The sequence below is a fragment of the Callionymus lyra genome, chromosome 18 (genome assembly GCF_982586985.1).
Source record: "Callionymus lyra chromosome 18, fCalLyr1.hap1.1, whole genome shotgun sequence".
In the NCBI taxonomy this organism is placed as follows: Eukaryota; Metazoa; Chordata; class Actinopteri; order Syngnathiformes; family Callionymidae; genus Callionymus; species Callionymus lyra.
Genome location: NC_141835.1, coordinates 517,501 through 532,500, shown reverse-complemented (window position 1 = coordinate 532,500; position 15,000 = coordinate 517,501). Strand labels below are relative to the sequence as shown.

The following is a 15,000-nucleotide window of genomic DNA, read 5'->3' as shown; positions in this document are numbered from 1 at the left end:
ACCTTGACTTGAGGTGTGACCTTGACTTGAGGTGTGTTCTTGACTTGAGATGTGACCTTGACTTGAGGTGTGACCTTGACTTGAGGTGTGTTCTTGACTTGAGGTGTGACCTTGACTTGAGGTGTGTTCTTGACTTGAGGTGTGACCTTGACTTTAGGTGTGTTCTTGACTTGAGGTGTGACCTTGACTTGAGGTGTGTTCTTGACTTGAGGTGTGTTCTTGACTTGAGGTGTGACCTTGACTTGAGGTGTGACCTTGACTTGAGGTGTGACCTTGACTTGTGGTGTGTTCTTGACTTGAGGTGTGACCTTGACTTGAGGTGTGACCTTGACTTGAGGTGTGACCTTGACTTGAGGTGTGACCTTGACTTGAGGTGTGTTCTTGACTTGAGGTGTGACCTTGACTTGAGGTGTGACCTTGACTTGAGGTGTGACCTTGACTTGAGGTGTGACCTTGACTTGAGGTGTGACCTTGACTTGAGGTGTGACCTTGACTTGAGGTGTGTTCTTGACTTGAGGTGTGACCTTGACTTTAGGTGTGTTCTTGACTTGAGGTGTGACCTTGACTTGAGGTGTGTTCTTGACTTGAGGTGTGACCTTGACTTGAGGTGTGACCTTGACTTGAGGTGTGTTCTTGACTTGAGGTGTGACCTTGACTTGAGGTGTGACCTTGACTTGAGGTGTGACCTTGACTTGAGGTGTGACCTTGACTTGAGGTGTGACCTTGACTTGAGGTGTGACCTTGACTTGAGGTGTGACCTTGACTTGAGGTGTGACCTTGACTTGAGGTGTGACCTTGACTTGAGGTGTGACCTTGACTTGAGGTGTGTTCTTGACTTGAGGTGTGACCTTGACTTGAGGTGTGACCTTGACTTGAGGTGTGACCTTGACTTGAGGTGTGACCTTGACTTGAGGTGTGACCTTGATTTGAGGTGTGACCTTGACTTGAGGTGTGACCTTGACTTGAGGTGTGACCTTGACTTGAGGTGTGACCAACCCGGTCCTAACAACACACCATAGCAGTTGTTTTTGTGCGGAGCTGGTTTCCCTTCGTACCCCAGAAGATCTGAGACTCATCCTGGTCCCGAGGATCTCAGAGTCTCTTCTTCTTTCCTCTGCAGACTCGATCTGTGCTCAACGATCCCTTCTGCTCCAGGAGCTCCGTGGCCTCCACCCCGAGGTTCAACACCTCCTTCAACGTGAAGGACGTCGTGTACTTATCTCGCCACAGCAGCTCTCAGCGCCTGGACCGTCCGGCTTCAAAGGTCCTGGAGGCCTCCAGCTTCCAGGACCCACAGCAGAAGACCTACAGTGGAGACCTGATGAAGAAACACTCTCAGCACTTCACGCAGCCCAAACCCTTCACTCCCACCACGCTGAGGTCCCAGAAGACCTCCTTCCTGTCCCAGTACCGCTTCTACAGGGCCCCGCAGAAGAGCCTGCAGGACGGCAGCAGATCCAGACTCCAGGCCGACAGGTGTGTGGACTTCTGAGTGTGTCCTCATCACCTGACCTTCTTCTCTTGTGCAGCTCACACATGATGGAAGACGCTCCAGGATATTATGACTTCACTCAGGTTCATCTCATCCCTGGACCGTTTGATTGACAGTTGAAGTAACAAAGAGCATTTCTTTGACAGGAATTCAAAGCTGGTCGCAGGCGTTTGAAGGACGAACCTCATGTGTCGTCAGAGCAGCTCAGTGGAGGCAGAGACTGTCTCTCGTTCGATGCTTCGCTCAGGTTTGACGAGACACTGTTGTGTTTTTGTGATTGTTGTGTTTTCATGATTGTTGTGTTTTCATGATTGTTGTGTTTTCATGATTGTTGTGTTTTCATGAGTCTTGTGTTTTCATGAGTCTTGTGTTTTCATGAGTCTTGTGTTTTCACGAGTCTTGTGTTTTCATGAGTCTTGTGTTTTCATGAGTCTTGTGTTTTCATGAGTCTTGTGTTTTCACGAGTCTTGTGTTTTCATGAGTCTTGTGTTTTCACGAATCTTGTGTTTTCATGAGTCTTGTGTTTTCACGAGTCTTGTGTTTTCACGAATCTTGTGTTTTCATGAGTCTTGTGTTTTCACGAATCTTGTGTTTTCATGAGTCTTGTGTTTTCATGAGTCTTGTGTTTTCACGAGTCTTGTGTTTTCACGAGTCTTGTGTTTTCATGAGTCTTGTGTTTTCACGAGTCTTGTGTTTTCGTGAGTCTTGTGTTTTCTCGCAGGAACAAAAACAGCAGCAAAGCTAACGTCAAGAACAGCGTGTCGACAGAGTGAGTGACTTTATCTTCATCTTCTAACATCTAAATGATGTGAGAAGTTACAATGTTCAGTTCAGAACCTTCAGTTCAGAACTAATGTTTTCATTGTTGACTGTTCATGGTTCTCTATGATGTTCTCTATGATGTTCTCTATGATGTTCTCTATGATGTTCTCATGATGTTCTCATGATGTTCTCATGATGTTCTCTATGATGTTCTCATCATGTTCTCATGATGTTCTCTATGATGTTCTCATGATGTTCTCTATGATGTTCTCATGATGTTCTCTATGATGTTCTCATGATGTTCTCATGATGTTCTCTATGATGTTCTCTATGTTGTTCTCTATGATGTTCTCTATGATGTTCTCTATGATGTTCTCTATGATGTTCTCTATGATGTTCTCATGATGTTCTCATGATGTTCTCATGATGTTCTCTATGATGTTCTCATGATGTTCTCTATGATGTTCTCTATGATGTTCTCTATGATGTTCTCTATGATGTTCTCATCATGTTCTCTATGATGTTCTCTATGATGTTCTCTATGATGTTCTCTATGATGTTCTCATGATGTTCTCTATGATGTTCTCTATGATGTTCTCATCATGTTCTCATGATGTTCTCATCATGTTCTCATGATGTTCTCTATGATGTTCTCATGATGTTCTCTATGATGTTCTCATCATGTTCTCTATGATGTTCTCATGATGTTCTCTATGATGTTCTCATGATGTTCTCATGATGTTCTCTATGATGTTTTCTATGATGTTCTCATGATGTTCTCTATGATGTTCTCATGATGTTTTCTATGATGTTCTCTATGATGTTCTCATGATGTTCTCATGATGTTCTCATGATGTTCTCTATGATGTTCTCATGATGTTCTCATGATGTTCTCTATGATGTTCTCATGATGTTCTCATGATGTTCTCTATGATGTTCTCTATGATGTTCTCTATGATGTTCTCATGATGTCCAGACATAGACCAGGGTTCACCATGGTGACCATCTGATGTTTCAAACACAACATTTAAACACTTGTAGGAACATCACGCGTGTTATTGAAGTCGTGTCGATGCTTCCAGGGAAGAAGAGTTGAAGTACCTGGAGTTCATCTCTGCAGTGACGGACGACCTGTTGTCCAGAGGATCCATCTCTGACAGGTTCTTGTCTTCTTTAACCAATGGTTTCTTGACCTGATCACGTGATCAAGTTAACACGCGTGTGTTTGTGTAGCGTCCTGGACCGAGTGATGGACCGACACGTGGAGATGAACCGTCGTCAGCTGAGTGTGGTGAGTGACCTTCTAGAGGAGCCATCAGATCCTCAGCATCTCATGTGGAGCTGCGAGCATCTCATGTGTTCAGACGTGTTCAAGGACGTCTGCGAAGGTCAAAGTCTCTCATCCAGACACCTGTCCCTCAGGTGTGGATCCAGTTCTGACTGACGCATGCTTTGCTTTTCTTTCAAGGGTAAAATGCGCCACCTGCTGGATGTTCTGCGCAAAGAACTTCAGGATCCAAACGTGTCCACCTCCTTGAATTCTGAGTTTGAGATCAGAACCGGTCTCAGTGAATCTCTTCTACGACCTCTGGAGTCAGAGCTCTTCCAGAAGACCAGAGAAGATCACGATCACGACGTCATGAACGCGTCAGCAGATGAAGGTTCAGTCTCCAGCTCCTCCAGAAGAAGACTTGTTCGACAAACATCCTCTCGGACTGATGATGACGAGGAGGAGGAAGAAGAAGCTGAAGATGCTGAAGATGCTGAAGATGCTGAAGATGCTGAAGATGCTGAAGATGCTGAAGATGCTGAAGATGCTGAAGATGCTGAAGATGCTGAAGATGCTGAAGATGCTGAAGGTCTGAAGCAGGATCACTTCAATGATGCGTGTAAAGAGACTTCTCAGGATGATAGTGATGGATCTAAGGACTCTCCTCAAAGTGATGAAGATGAAGATGAGGACGAGGAAGATGAAGATGATGACGACGATGAAGATGAATATGAAGATGATGAAGACGATGACGATGTCAAAGAAAATGGTTCTTCAGACGGAGGATCAGACGAGGAGCAGGACAGTGAGGCGAGTGAAGAAGGCGACGACCATGAACACACCAGCAGGTCCAGAGAAGAAGATCCACAGCGTGACTCCAAACCGTTGGAAGACCTTGAAAGGACTTTTTCTGAGTCTCTTCAAGTCACCAACAGAACCAGGACTGAAGATGCAGATGTTGCCGTGGATCAGGTCCCAGATGTTCTCAGTGACGACGACTTCTGAACCTTCAAGGACATGTTTCCTACAGAGTTTATTTTACAAAGTCTTCTTCCAGATGATATATTTTTGAAGCTTTTCTTTTACACGGATCTTCAACTCTTGAATGTTTTCATCTGCATTAGAGATGATTATGTTTGTTTCTCATCTTTGTTTGCTTTATAAAGTGTTTCAATAAAACTATTTAAGACTTTACTATGGATTGAAAAGTGAAGGATTGTGTGTGAGTGTGTGTGTGTGTGTGTGTGTGTGAGTGTGTGTGTGAGTTTGAGTGAGAGTGTGTGTGTGAGATTGTGTGTGAGTGTGTGTGAGAGTGTGTGTGTGAGTGTGAGTGAGAGTGTGTGTGTGTGAGTGTGTGTGTGAGTGTGAGAGTGTGTGAGTGTGAGAGTGTGTGTGAGAGTGTGTGTGAGAGTGTGTGTGTGAGTGTGTGTGAGAGTGTGTGTGTGAGATTGTGTGTGAGTGTGTGTGAGAGTGTGTGTGTGAGTGTGAGTGAGAGTGTGTGTGTGTGAGTGAGTGTGAGAGTGTGAGAGTGTGTGAGTGTGAGAGTGTGTGTGAGAGTGTGTGTGAGAGTGTGTGTGTGAGTGTGTGTGAGAGTGTGTGTGTGAGTGTGTGTGTGTCAGTGGTCAGAAGGTAAACAATAAATCAATAAAGTTCTACCTAACCAACCTAACTAACCTAACCTCACCTAAACTAAACTCACCTAAACTAAACTAAACTCACCTAAACTAAACTCACCTAAACTAAACTCACCTAAACTAACCTAAACTAAACTAAACTCACATAAACTAAACTCACCTAAACTCACCTAAACTAAACTCACCTAAACTAACCTCACCTAAACTAAACTAAACTCACCTAAACTAAACTAAACTCACATAAACTAAACTAACCTCACCTAAACTAAACTAACCTCACCTAAACTAAACTAAACTCACATAAACTAAACTAACCTCACCTAAACTAAACTAAACTCACCTAAACTAAACTCACCTAAACTAAACTAAACTCACATAAACTAAACTAAACTCACCTCACCTAAACTAAACTAACCTCACCTAAACTAAACTAAACTCACCTAAACTAAACTCACCTAAACTAAACTCACCTAAACTAAACTAAACTCACCTAAACTAAACTAAACTCACCTAAACTAAACTCACCTAAACTAAACTCACCTCACCTAAACTAAACTAACCTCACCTAAACTAAACTAAACTCACCTAAACTAAACTAAACTCACCTAAACTAAACTCACCTAAACTAACCTAAACTAAACTAAACTCACATAAACTAAACTAACCTCACCTAAACTAAACTAAACTCACCTAAACTAAACTCACCTAAACTAAACTAAACTCACATAAACTAAACTAAACTCACCTCACCTAAACTAAACTAACCTCACCTAAACTAAACTAAACTCACCTAAACTAAACTCACCTAAACTAAACTCACCTAAACTAAACTAAACTCACCTAAACTAAACTAAACTCACCTAAACTAAACTCACCTAAACTAAACTCACCTCACCTAAACTAAACTAACCTCACCTAAACTAAACTAAACTCACCTAAACTAAACTCACCTAAACTAAACTAAACTCACCTAAACTAAACTAAACTCACCTAAACTAAACTCACCTAAACTAAACTAAACTCACCTAAACTAAACTAAACTCACCTAAACTAAACTCACCTAAACTAAACTAAACTCACCTAAACTAAACTAAACTCACCTAAACTAAACTAAACTCACCTAAACTAAACTAAACTCACCTAAACTAAACTCACCTAAACTAAACTAAACTCACCTAAACTAAACTCACCTAAACTAAACTCACCTAAACTAAACTAAACTCACCTAAACTAAACTAAACTCACCTAAACTAAACTAAACTCACCTAAACTAAACTCACCTAAACTAAACTAAACTCACCTAAACTAAACTCACCTAAACTAAACTCACCTAAACTAAACTAAACTCACCTAAACTAAACTAAACTCACCTAAACTAAACTAAACTCACCTAAACTAAACTAAACTCACCTAAACTAAACTAAACTCACCTAAACTAAACTAAACTCACCTAAACTAAACTAAACTCACCTAAACTAAACTCACCTAAACTAAACTAAACTCACCTAAACTAAACTCACCTAAACTAAACTCACCTAAACTAAACTAAACTCACCTAAACTAAACTAAACTCACCTAAACTAAACTCACCTAAACTAAACTAAACTCACCTAAACTAAACTCACCTAAACTAAACTCACCTAAACTAAACTAAACTCACCTAAACTAAACTAAACTCACCTAAACTAAACTAAACTCACCTAAACTAGCCTAAACAGCTGTTGTCTCACTTCTGACATTCCAGCTGCCTGACGTCACCTTCTGAACTCTGGTGTAACCTTCCGCCATGTGTGCGACCAACACATGTTTTTCTTCTCCTGCTCGGAGCTCAACACGCGCAATTGTTTTGCGTTTTCCCTCGATTTATTCCAGGTAACTTCATGGATCTCAGGTGATCTCAGGTGGTCTCAGGTGGTCTCGACGGTTCGAGCGGGTCAGCAGCAGATTCTAGGTCCGCGGATGTAGACGAACGCACTTGTTGCGCTTCCGGAAGTGAAACACGCTGCAGCGCCGCAGAGAGTTTAGTGTTCAGTGTTTACATCTTTAAACTGATCAACAACAACAACAACAACAACATCTCTGCAGGCCTGGACTCACATGGAGGAACCCAAGGAACGTTTCCAAAGATGGACTTTTAACCGGCAGCTGGCGAACTAACGGTGACGTCACGTGTTTTTCTTCCCCTAAATATTGACGTCAAACCTGTAAATGTTGAGACTCAGAGGAGAGATTTTAACTTTAGCTTTAGTTTGTGTTAATGTTTGTGTTGTTGTTTGTGTTGTTGTTTGTGTGAACGAGACTCTGCAGGAGAGTTTGAAGCCAGACTTGCTGGGAAGTTAGAGCTAAGCTAACGTTAGCAAAAGTTGTTTTAATGTTTGGTTTAAATCTAGTAACTTCAGAAACAAGTTAGTTAGGAACGTTAACTAAACATCGATTAAACATCGTTGAAGATAAAGTCTTAGAATGAGTTTATAGTGTTTTCTAATCACTTCACGTATCAACTGAATTAAAGTAAGATATGTTTGTCGAGTCATGATGTTCTAGAGAAACATCTTCATGTCTTCATGATGTTCAGAAGAAACATCTTCATGTCTTCATGATGTTCAAGAGAAACATCTTCATGTCGTCATGATGTTCAGAAGAAACATCTTCATGTCTTCATGATGCTCAAGAGAAACATCTTCATGTCTTCATGATGATCTAGAGAAACATCTTCATGTCTTCATGATGCTCAAGAGAAACATCTTCATGTCTTCATGATGCTCTAGAGAAACATCTTCATGTCGTCATGATGTTCAGAAGAAACATCTTCATGTCTTCATGATGCTCAAGAGAAACATCTTCATGTCTTCATGATGATCTAGAGAAACATCTTCATGTCTTCATGATGCTCAAGAGAAACATCTTCATGTCTTCATGATGCTCTAGAGAAACATCTTCATGTCTTCATGATGTTCAGAAGAAACATCTTCATGTCGTCATGATGCTCAAGAGAAACATCTTCATGTCGTCATGATGCTCAAGAGAAACATCTTCATGTCTTCATGAAGTTCAAGAGAAACATCTTCATGTCTTCATGATGTTCAAGAGAAACATCTTCATGTCGTCATGATGCTCAAGAGAAACATCTTCATGTCTTCATGATGTTCAAGAGAAACATCTTCATGTCTTCATGATGTTCAAGAGAAACATCTTCATGTCGTCATGATGCTCAAGAGAAACATCTTCATGTCTTCATGATGTTCAAGAGAAACATCTTCATGTCGTCATGATGCTCAAGAGAAACATCTTCATGTCTTCATGATGTTCAAGAGAAACATCTTCATGTCTTCATGATGTTCAAGAGAAACATCTTCATGTCGTCATGATGCTCAAGAGAAACATCTTCATGTCTTCATGATGTTCAAGAGAAACATCTTCATGTCGTCATGATGCTCAAGAGAAACATCTTCATGTCTTCATGATGTTCAGAAGAAACATCTTCATGTCTTCATGATGCTCTAGAGAAACATCTTCATGTCGTCATGATGCTCAAGAGAAACATCTTCATGTCTTCATGATGCTCAAGAGAAACATCTTCATCTCGTCATGATGCTCAAGAGAAACATCTTCATGTCTTCATGATGCTCTAGAGAAACATCTTCATGTCTTCATGATGCTCTAGAGAAACATCTTCATGTCTTCATGATGCTCTAGAGAAACATCTTCATGTCGTCATGATGTTCAAGAGAAACATCTTCATGTCGTCATGATGCTCTAGAGAAACATCTTCATGTCGTCATGATGCTCTAGAGAAACATCTTCATGTCGTCATGATGCTCTAGAGAAACATCTTCATGTCGTCATGATGCTCTAGAGAAACATCTTCATGTCTTCATGATGCTCTAGAGAAACATCTTCATGTCGTCATGATGCTCTAGAGAAACATCTTCATGTCTTCATGATGCTCTAGAGAAACATCTTCATGTCGTCATGATGCTCTAGAGAAACATCTTCATGTCTTCATGATGCTCAAGAGAAACATCTTCATGTCGTCATGATGCTCTAGAGAAACATCTTCATGTCTTCATGATGCTCTAGAGAAACATCTTCATGTCGTCATGATGCTCAAGAGAAACATCTTCATGTCGTCATGATGCTCTAGAGAAACATCTTCATGTCTTCATGATGCTCTAGAGAAACATCTTCATGTCGTCATGATGCTCAAGAGAAACATCTTCATGTCTTCATGATGCTCTAGAGAAACATCTTCATGTCGTCATGATGCTCAAGAGAAACATCTTCATGTCGTCATGATGTTCAAGAGAAACATCTTCATGTCTTCATGATGCTCAAGAGAAACATCTTCATGTCGTCATGATGCTCAAGAGAAACATCTTCATGTCGTCATGATGCTCAAGAGAAACATCTTCATGTCGTCATGATGCTCAAGAGAAACATCTTCATGTCGTCATGATGCTCTAGAGAAACATCTTCATGTCTTCATGATGCTCTAGAGAAACATCTTCATGTCGTCATGATGCTCAAGAGAAACATCTTCATGTCTTCATGATGCTCAAGAGAAACATCTTCATGTCGTCATGATGCTCAAGAGAAACATCTTCATGTCGTCATGATGCTCTAGAGAAACATCTTCATGTCTTCATGATGCTCAAGAGAAACATCTTCATGTCTTCATGATGCTCTAGAGAAACATCTTCATGTCTTCATGATGCTCAAGAGAAACATCTTCATGTCGTCATGATGCTCTAGAGAAACATCTTCATGTCGTCATGATGCTCTAGAGAAACATCTTCATGTCTTCATGATGCTCTAGAGAAACATCTTCATGTCTTCATGATGCTCAAGAGAAACATCTTCATGTCGTCATGATGCTCTAGAGAAACATCTTCATGTCGTCATGATGCTCTAGAGAAACATCTTCATGTCTTCATGATGCTCTAGAGAAACATCTTCATGTCTTCATGATGCTCAAGAGAAACATCTTCATGTCGTCATGATGCTCTAGAGAAACATCTTCATGTCTTCATGATGCTCTAGAGAAACATCTTCATGTCGTCATGATGCTCTAGAGAAACATCTTCATGTCTTCATGATGCTCTAGAGAAACATCTTCATGTCGTCATGATGCTCAAGAGAAACATCTTCATGTCGTCATGATGCTCAAGAGAAACATCTTCATGTCTTCATGATGCTCAAGAGAAACATCTTCATGTCGTCATGATGCTCTAGAGAAACATCTTCATGTCGTCATGATGTTCAAGAGAAACATCTTCATGTCGTCATGATGCTCAAGAGAAACATCTTCATGTCTTCATGATGCTCTAGAGAAACATCTTCATGTCGTCATGATGTTCAAGAGAAACATCTTCATGTCGTCATGATGCTCAAGAGAAACATCTTCATGTCTTCATGATGCTCTAGAGAAACATCTTCATGTCGTCATGATGTTCAAGAGAAACATCTTCATGTCGTCATGATGCTCAAGAGAAACATCTTCATGTCTTCATGATGCTCAAGAGAAACATCTTCATGTCGTCATGATGTTCAAGAGAAACATCTTCATGTCGTCATGATGCTCTAGAGAAACATCTTCATGTCGTCATGATGCTCTAGAGAAACATCTTCATGTCTTCATGATGCTCTAGAGAAACATCTTCATGTCGTCATGATGCTCAAGAGAAACATCTTCATGTCTTCATGATGCTCAAGAGAAACATCTTCATGTCTTCATGATGCTCTAGAGAAACATCTTCATGTCGTCATGATGCTCAAGAGAAACATCTTCATGTCGTCATGATGCTCTAGAGAAACATCTTCATGTCGTCATGATGTTCAAGAGAAACATCTTCATGTCGTCATGATGTTCTAGAGAAACATCTTCATGTCGTCATGATGCTCAAGAGAAACATCTTCATGTCGTCATGATGCTCTAGAGAAACATCTTCATGTCGTCATGATGCTCAAGAGAAACATCTTCATGTCGTCATGATGCTCAAGAGAAACATCTTCATGTCGTCATGATGCTCTAGAGAAACATCTTCATGTCTTCATGATGCTCAAGAGAAACATCTTCATGTCGTCATGATGCTCTAGAGAAACATCTTCATGTCGTCATGATGCTCTAGAGAAACATCTTCATGTCTTCATGATGCTCAAGAGAAACATCTTCATGTCGTCATGATGCTCTAGAGAAACATCTTCATGTCGTCATGATGCTCAAGAGAAACATCTTCATGTCTTCATGATGCTCAAGAGAAACATCTTCATGTCGTCATGATGTTCAAGAGAAACATCTTCATGTCGTCATGATGCTCTAGAGAAACATCTTCATGTCTTCATGATGTTCAAGAGAAACATCTTCATGTCTGTATAAAACCTCAACAATCTTGATTTCTTTCCTCAGGTGTGTCTGTTGAAGAACCTCATGACGTCATATAATCCCACCTGAAGCAGAGAGACCCTCTTGAGAACATCCAAAACATGCCCTTGCCATTTGGCTTCAAACTCAAAAGGACGAGAAGGTATACGGTGTCCAGCAAGAGTTGTCTCGTCACTCGGATCCAGCAACTGAATGGAGAGTTTGTGGAGTTCACGCTGTCGGTGGAGAGCACGGGTCAGGAATGTCTGGAGGCCGTGGCTCAGAGGCTGGAGCTCAGGGAGGTGAGTGTCAGGTCCAGGTCCAGGGCTTCCAGGTCTGGAGACACGATGGAGTTATTATCACATTGATAACGTTAGATTTTTAATAATAATAATAATGGAGCTGATTTAAAGTCATGCTCTGTGTGATTGATATAAACTATTGTGAGTGACAGTCAATCATGATCTGACATGTTTCTGATTTCTATCCAGAAGCGTGAGTTTATAGTCGTAACAAGTCATGACTGTAATAGACATCAGTCGTTCTACACACCAGTGTGTGGCATCAACACAACATCATAAACATCATAAACATCATAAACATCATAAACATCATAAACATCATAAATAAACATCATAAACATCATAAACATCATAAACATCATAAACATCATGAACATCATAAACATCATAAACATCATAAATAAACATCATAAACATCATAAACATCATAAACAAACATCATACACATCATAAACATCATAAACATCATAAACAAACATCATAAACATCATAAACATCATAAACAAACATCATAAACATCATAAACAAACATCATAAACATCATAAACATCATAAACATCATAAACATCATAAATAAACATCATAAACATCATAAACATCATAAACAAACATCATAAACATCATAAACATCATAAACAAACATCATAAACATCATAAACATCATAAACAAACATCATAAACATCATAAACATCATAAACAAACATCATAAACAAACATCATAAACATCATAAACAAACATCATAAACAAACATCATAAACAAACGTCATAAACATCATAAACATCATAAACAAACATCATAAACAAACATCATAAACATCATAAACATCATAAACATCATAAACAAACATCATAAACATCATAAACAAACATCATAAACATCATAAACAAACATCATACACATCATAAACATCATAAACAAACATCATAAACATCATAAACATCATAAACAAACATCATAAACATCATAAACATCATAAACAAACATCATAAACATCATAAACATCATAAACAAACATCATAAACATCATAAACAAACATCATAAACATCATGAACATCATAAATAAACATCATGAACATCATAAATAAACATCATAAACATCATGACTCCTGAGAGATAACAAAACATCATTTGAACATCATAAACAAACATCATAAACATCATAAACAAACATCATAAACATCATAAACATCATAAACAAACATCATAAACATCATAAATAAACATCATAAACATCATGACTCCTGAGAGATAACAAAACATCATTTGAACATCATAAACAAACATCATAAACATCATAAACATCATAAACATCATAAACAAACATCATAAACATCATAAACATCATAAACAAACATCATAAACATCATAAACATCATAAATAAACATCATAAACATCATGACTCTGAGAGATAACAAAACATCATTTGAACATCATAAACAAACATCATAAACATCATAAACATCATAAACAAACATCATAAACATCATGAACATCATAAATAAACATCATAAACATCATAAATAAACATCATAAACATCATGACTCTGAGAGATAACAAAACATCATTTGAACATGATAAGGATCAATAATGTTTCTCCACAGATCACCTTCTTCAGCCTGTGGTTCTTCAACAAGCAGAACCAGCAGCGATGGATCGACCTTGAGAAGCCTCTGAAGAAGCAGCTGGACAAGTATGGGCAGGAGCCCACCGTTTACTTCGGGGTCGTGTTCTACATCCCCAGCGTGTCGCAGCTGCAGCAGGAGATCACCAGGTCCTGCTTCTGATGCTGCTTCTGATGCTTATCACAGTCACGTGGTTTTATCAAAGCCACAGAATCATGTGTTTATGGACTCGAGTGGAAGCTTTATTTCAGTTGTTTAACGTTGTGATTAAACAAGATATAACATGTTACTGATAACAACATTTGTATTTCTTCTCCTCAGATATCAGTATTACCTTCAGCTCAAGAAGGATGTTCTTGAAGGACGCGTCTCTCTCTCTCTGGACCAAGCTGTCAGGTTAGCGAGCTTAGCAGTGCAAGGTCAGTGTTAGCATGTCTTCTTACTGATGTAAGAGTTTTTCTTCTCTTTGAATTGTGCTTTAGATCAGGATCCAAAGATCTGGTTTGTGTCCTTGAACGTCACGGAGCTTTCTTTAGTCATGATCACCTTTCAATCTTCACATACGTTCTTGATGCGACTGAAGCTCAATAATGATCATAATGATTGTCTAAACGCTGCACATTATATTCTCCCAACATGAAACTTTACAGAAAACTCTTCTTGTCCTTCAGAAACATCTTGTATCCTGATGATCTTCAAATGTTTTTCAGCCGACTTCGGAGACTTCAATCGCTGCGATTCTCAGGAGTTCCTCCAGAAGTTTGTGTTGTTCCCTATTGTGAGTCCTTTGAGCGGATCTAACATGTTGTCAAGTTGTTGTTCGTTACCATGATGTCGTTTCCATCTGAGGACTGGATTCAGGACGAGCGAGAGCTGGAGGAGGCCACTCAGAAGGTGGCCCTTCTTTATCAGTCCTTCAGGTAACAAGGTTCACTTGACCCGCTTTAATGGTCAACCTCCTTTAAACGTGGTCCTCCACAGAGGTCTGCCTGCTCCTGAGGCGGAGATGCTGTACATGCAGGACGTTGAGAAGATGGAAGGTTATGGACACGAAACATATCCAGCAAAAGTAAGTGAATGATCTGACGATGACTGGCGTGTCATTGACGAGAACAACTGTTGAAAAAGGACAACACAGGTACAGACGTTACACTGGGATCCTGCCTGGACGGCATCTTCGTGAAGCACAAGAACGGCAAACCACCTCTTCTGTTCAGGTATGTCCAAGATCAATGTCAGTGTGAGAGGTCCTCTTGTCGGTGTGAGAGGTCCTCTTGTCAGTGTGAGAGGTCCTCTTGTCAGTGTGAGAGGTCCTCTTGTCAGTGTGAGAGGTCCTCTTGTCAGTGTGAGAGGTCCTCTTGTCAATGTGAGAGGTCCTCTTGTCAGTGTGAGAGGTCCTCTTGTCAGTGTGAGAGGTCCTCTTGTCAGTGTGAGAGGTCCTCTTGTCAATGTGAGAGGTCCTCTTGTCAATGTGAGAGGTCCTCTTGTCAGTGTGTGAGGTCCTCTTGTCAATGTGAGAGGTCCTCTTGTCAATGTGAGAGGTCCTCTTGT

General features: G+C 39.9%; 2 protein-coding genes across 3 annotated transcripts in view; both read left to right on the top strand.

Annotated features, from left to right (window-relative positions):
* spata7 (spermatogenesis associated 7) overlaps window positions 1–4,718 on the top strand; it is a 33,558-nt gene extending 28,840 nt beyond the window's left edge. Inside the window, exons 6-12 of the mRNA XM_087779980.1 lie at window positions 1,121–1,476; window positions 1,530–1,575; window positions 1,639–1,739; window positions 2,214–2,261; window positions 3,337–3,414; window positions 3,488–3,545; window positions 3,723–4,718. Coding sequence (XP_087636106.1) covers window positions 1,121–1,476; window positions 1,530–1,575; window positions 1,639–1,739; window positions 2,214–2,261; window positions 3,337–3,414; window positions 3,488–3,545; window positions 3,723–4,529 — 1,494 coding nt within the window. The 3' untranslated portion in view covers window positions 4,530–4,718. The remainder of the gene's footprint in view (window positions 1–1,120; window positions 1,477–1,529; window positions 1,576–1,638; window positions 1,740–2,213; window positions 2,262–3,336; window positions 3,415–3,487; window positions 3,546–3,722) is intronic.
* Window positions 4,719–7,150: 2,432 nt separating this feature from the next.
* ptpn21 (protein tyrosine phosphatase non-receptor type 21) overlaps window positions 7,151–15,000 on the top strand; it is a 16,846-nt gene continuing 8,996 nt past the window's right edge. For both annotated transcript variants that reach the window (XM_087779521.1, XM_087779520.1), the window contains exons 1-8: window positions 7,151–7,317; window positions 11,565–11,821; window positions 13,429–13,598; window positions 13,771–13,868; window positions 14,160–14,227; window positions 14,299–14,369; window positions 14,431–14,518; window positions 14,578–14,666. In XM_087779521.1, coding sequence (XP_087635647.1) covers window positions 11,642–11,821; window positions 13,429–13,598; window positions 13,771–13,868; window positions 14,160–14,227; window positions 14,299–14,369; window positions 14,431–14,518; window positions 14,578–14,666 — 764 coding nt within the window. In that variant the 5' untranslated portion in view covers window positions 7,151–7,317; window positions 11,565–11,641. The remainder of the gene's footprint in view (window positions 7,318–11,564; window positions 11,822–13,428; window positions 13,599–13,770; window positions 13,869–14,159; window positions 14,228–14,298; window positions 14,370–14,430; window positions 14,519–14,577; window positions 14,667–15,000) is intronic.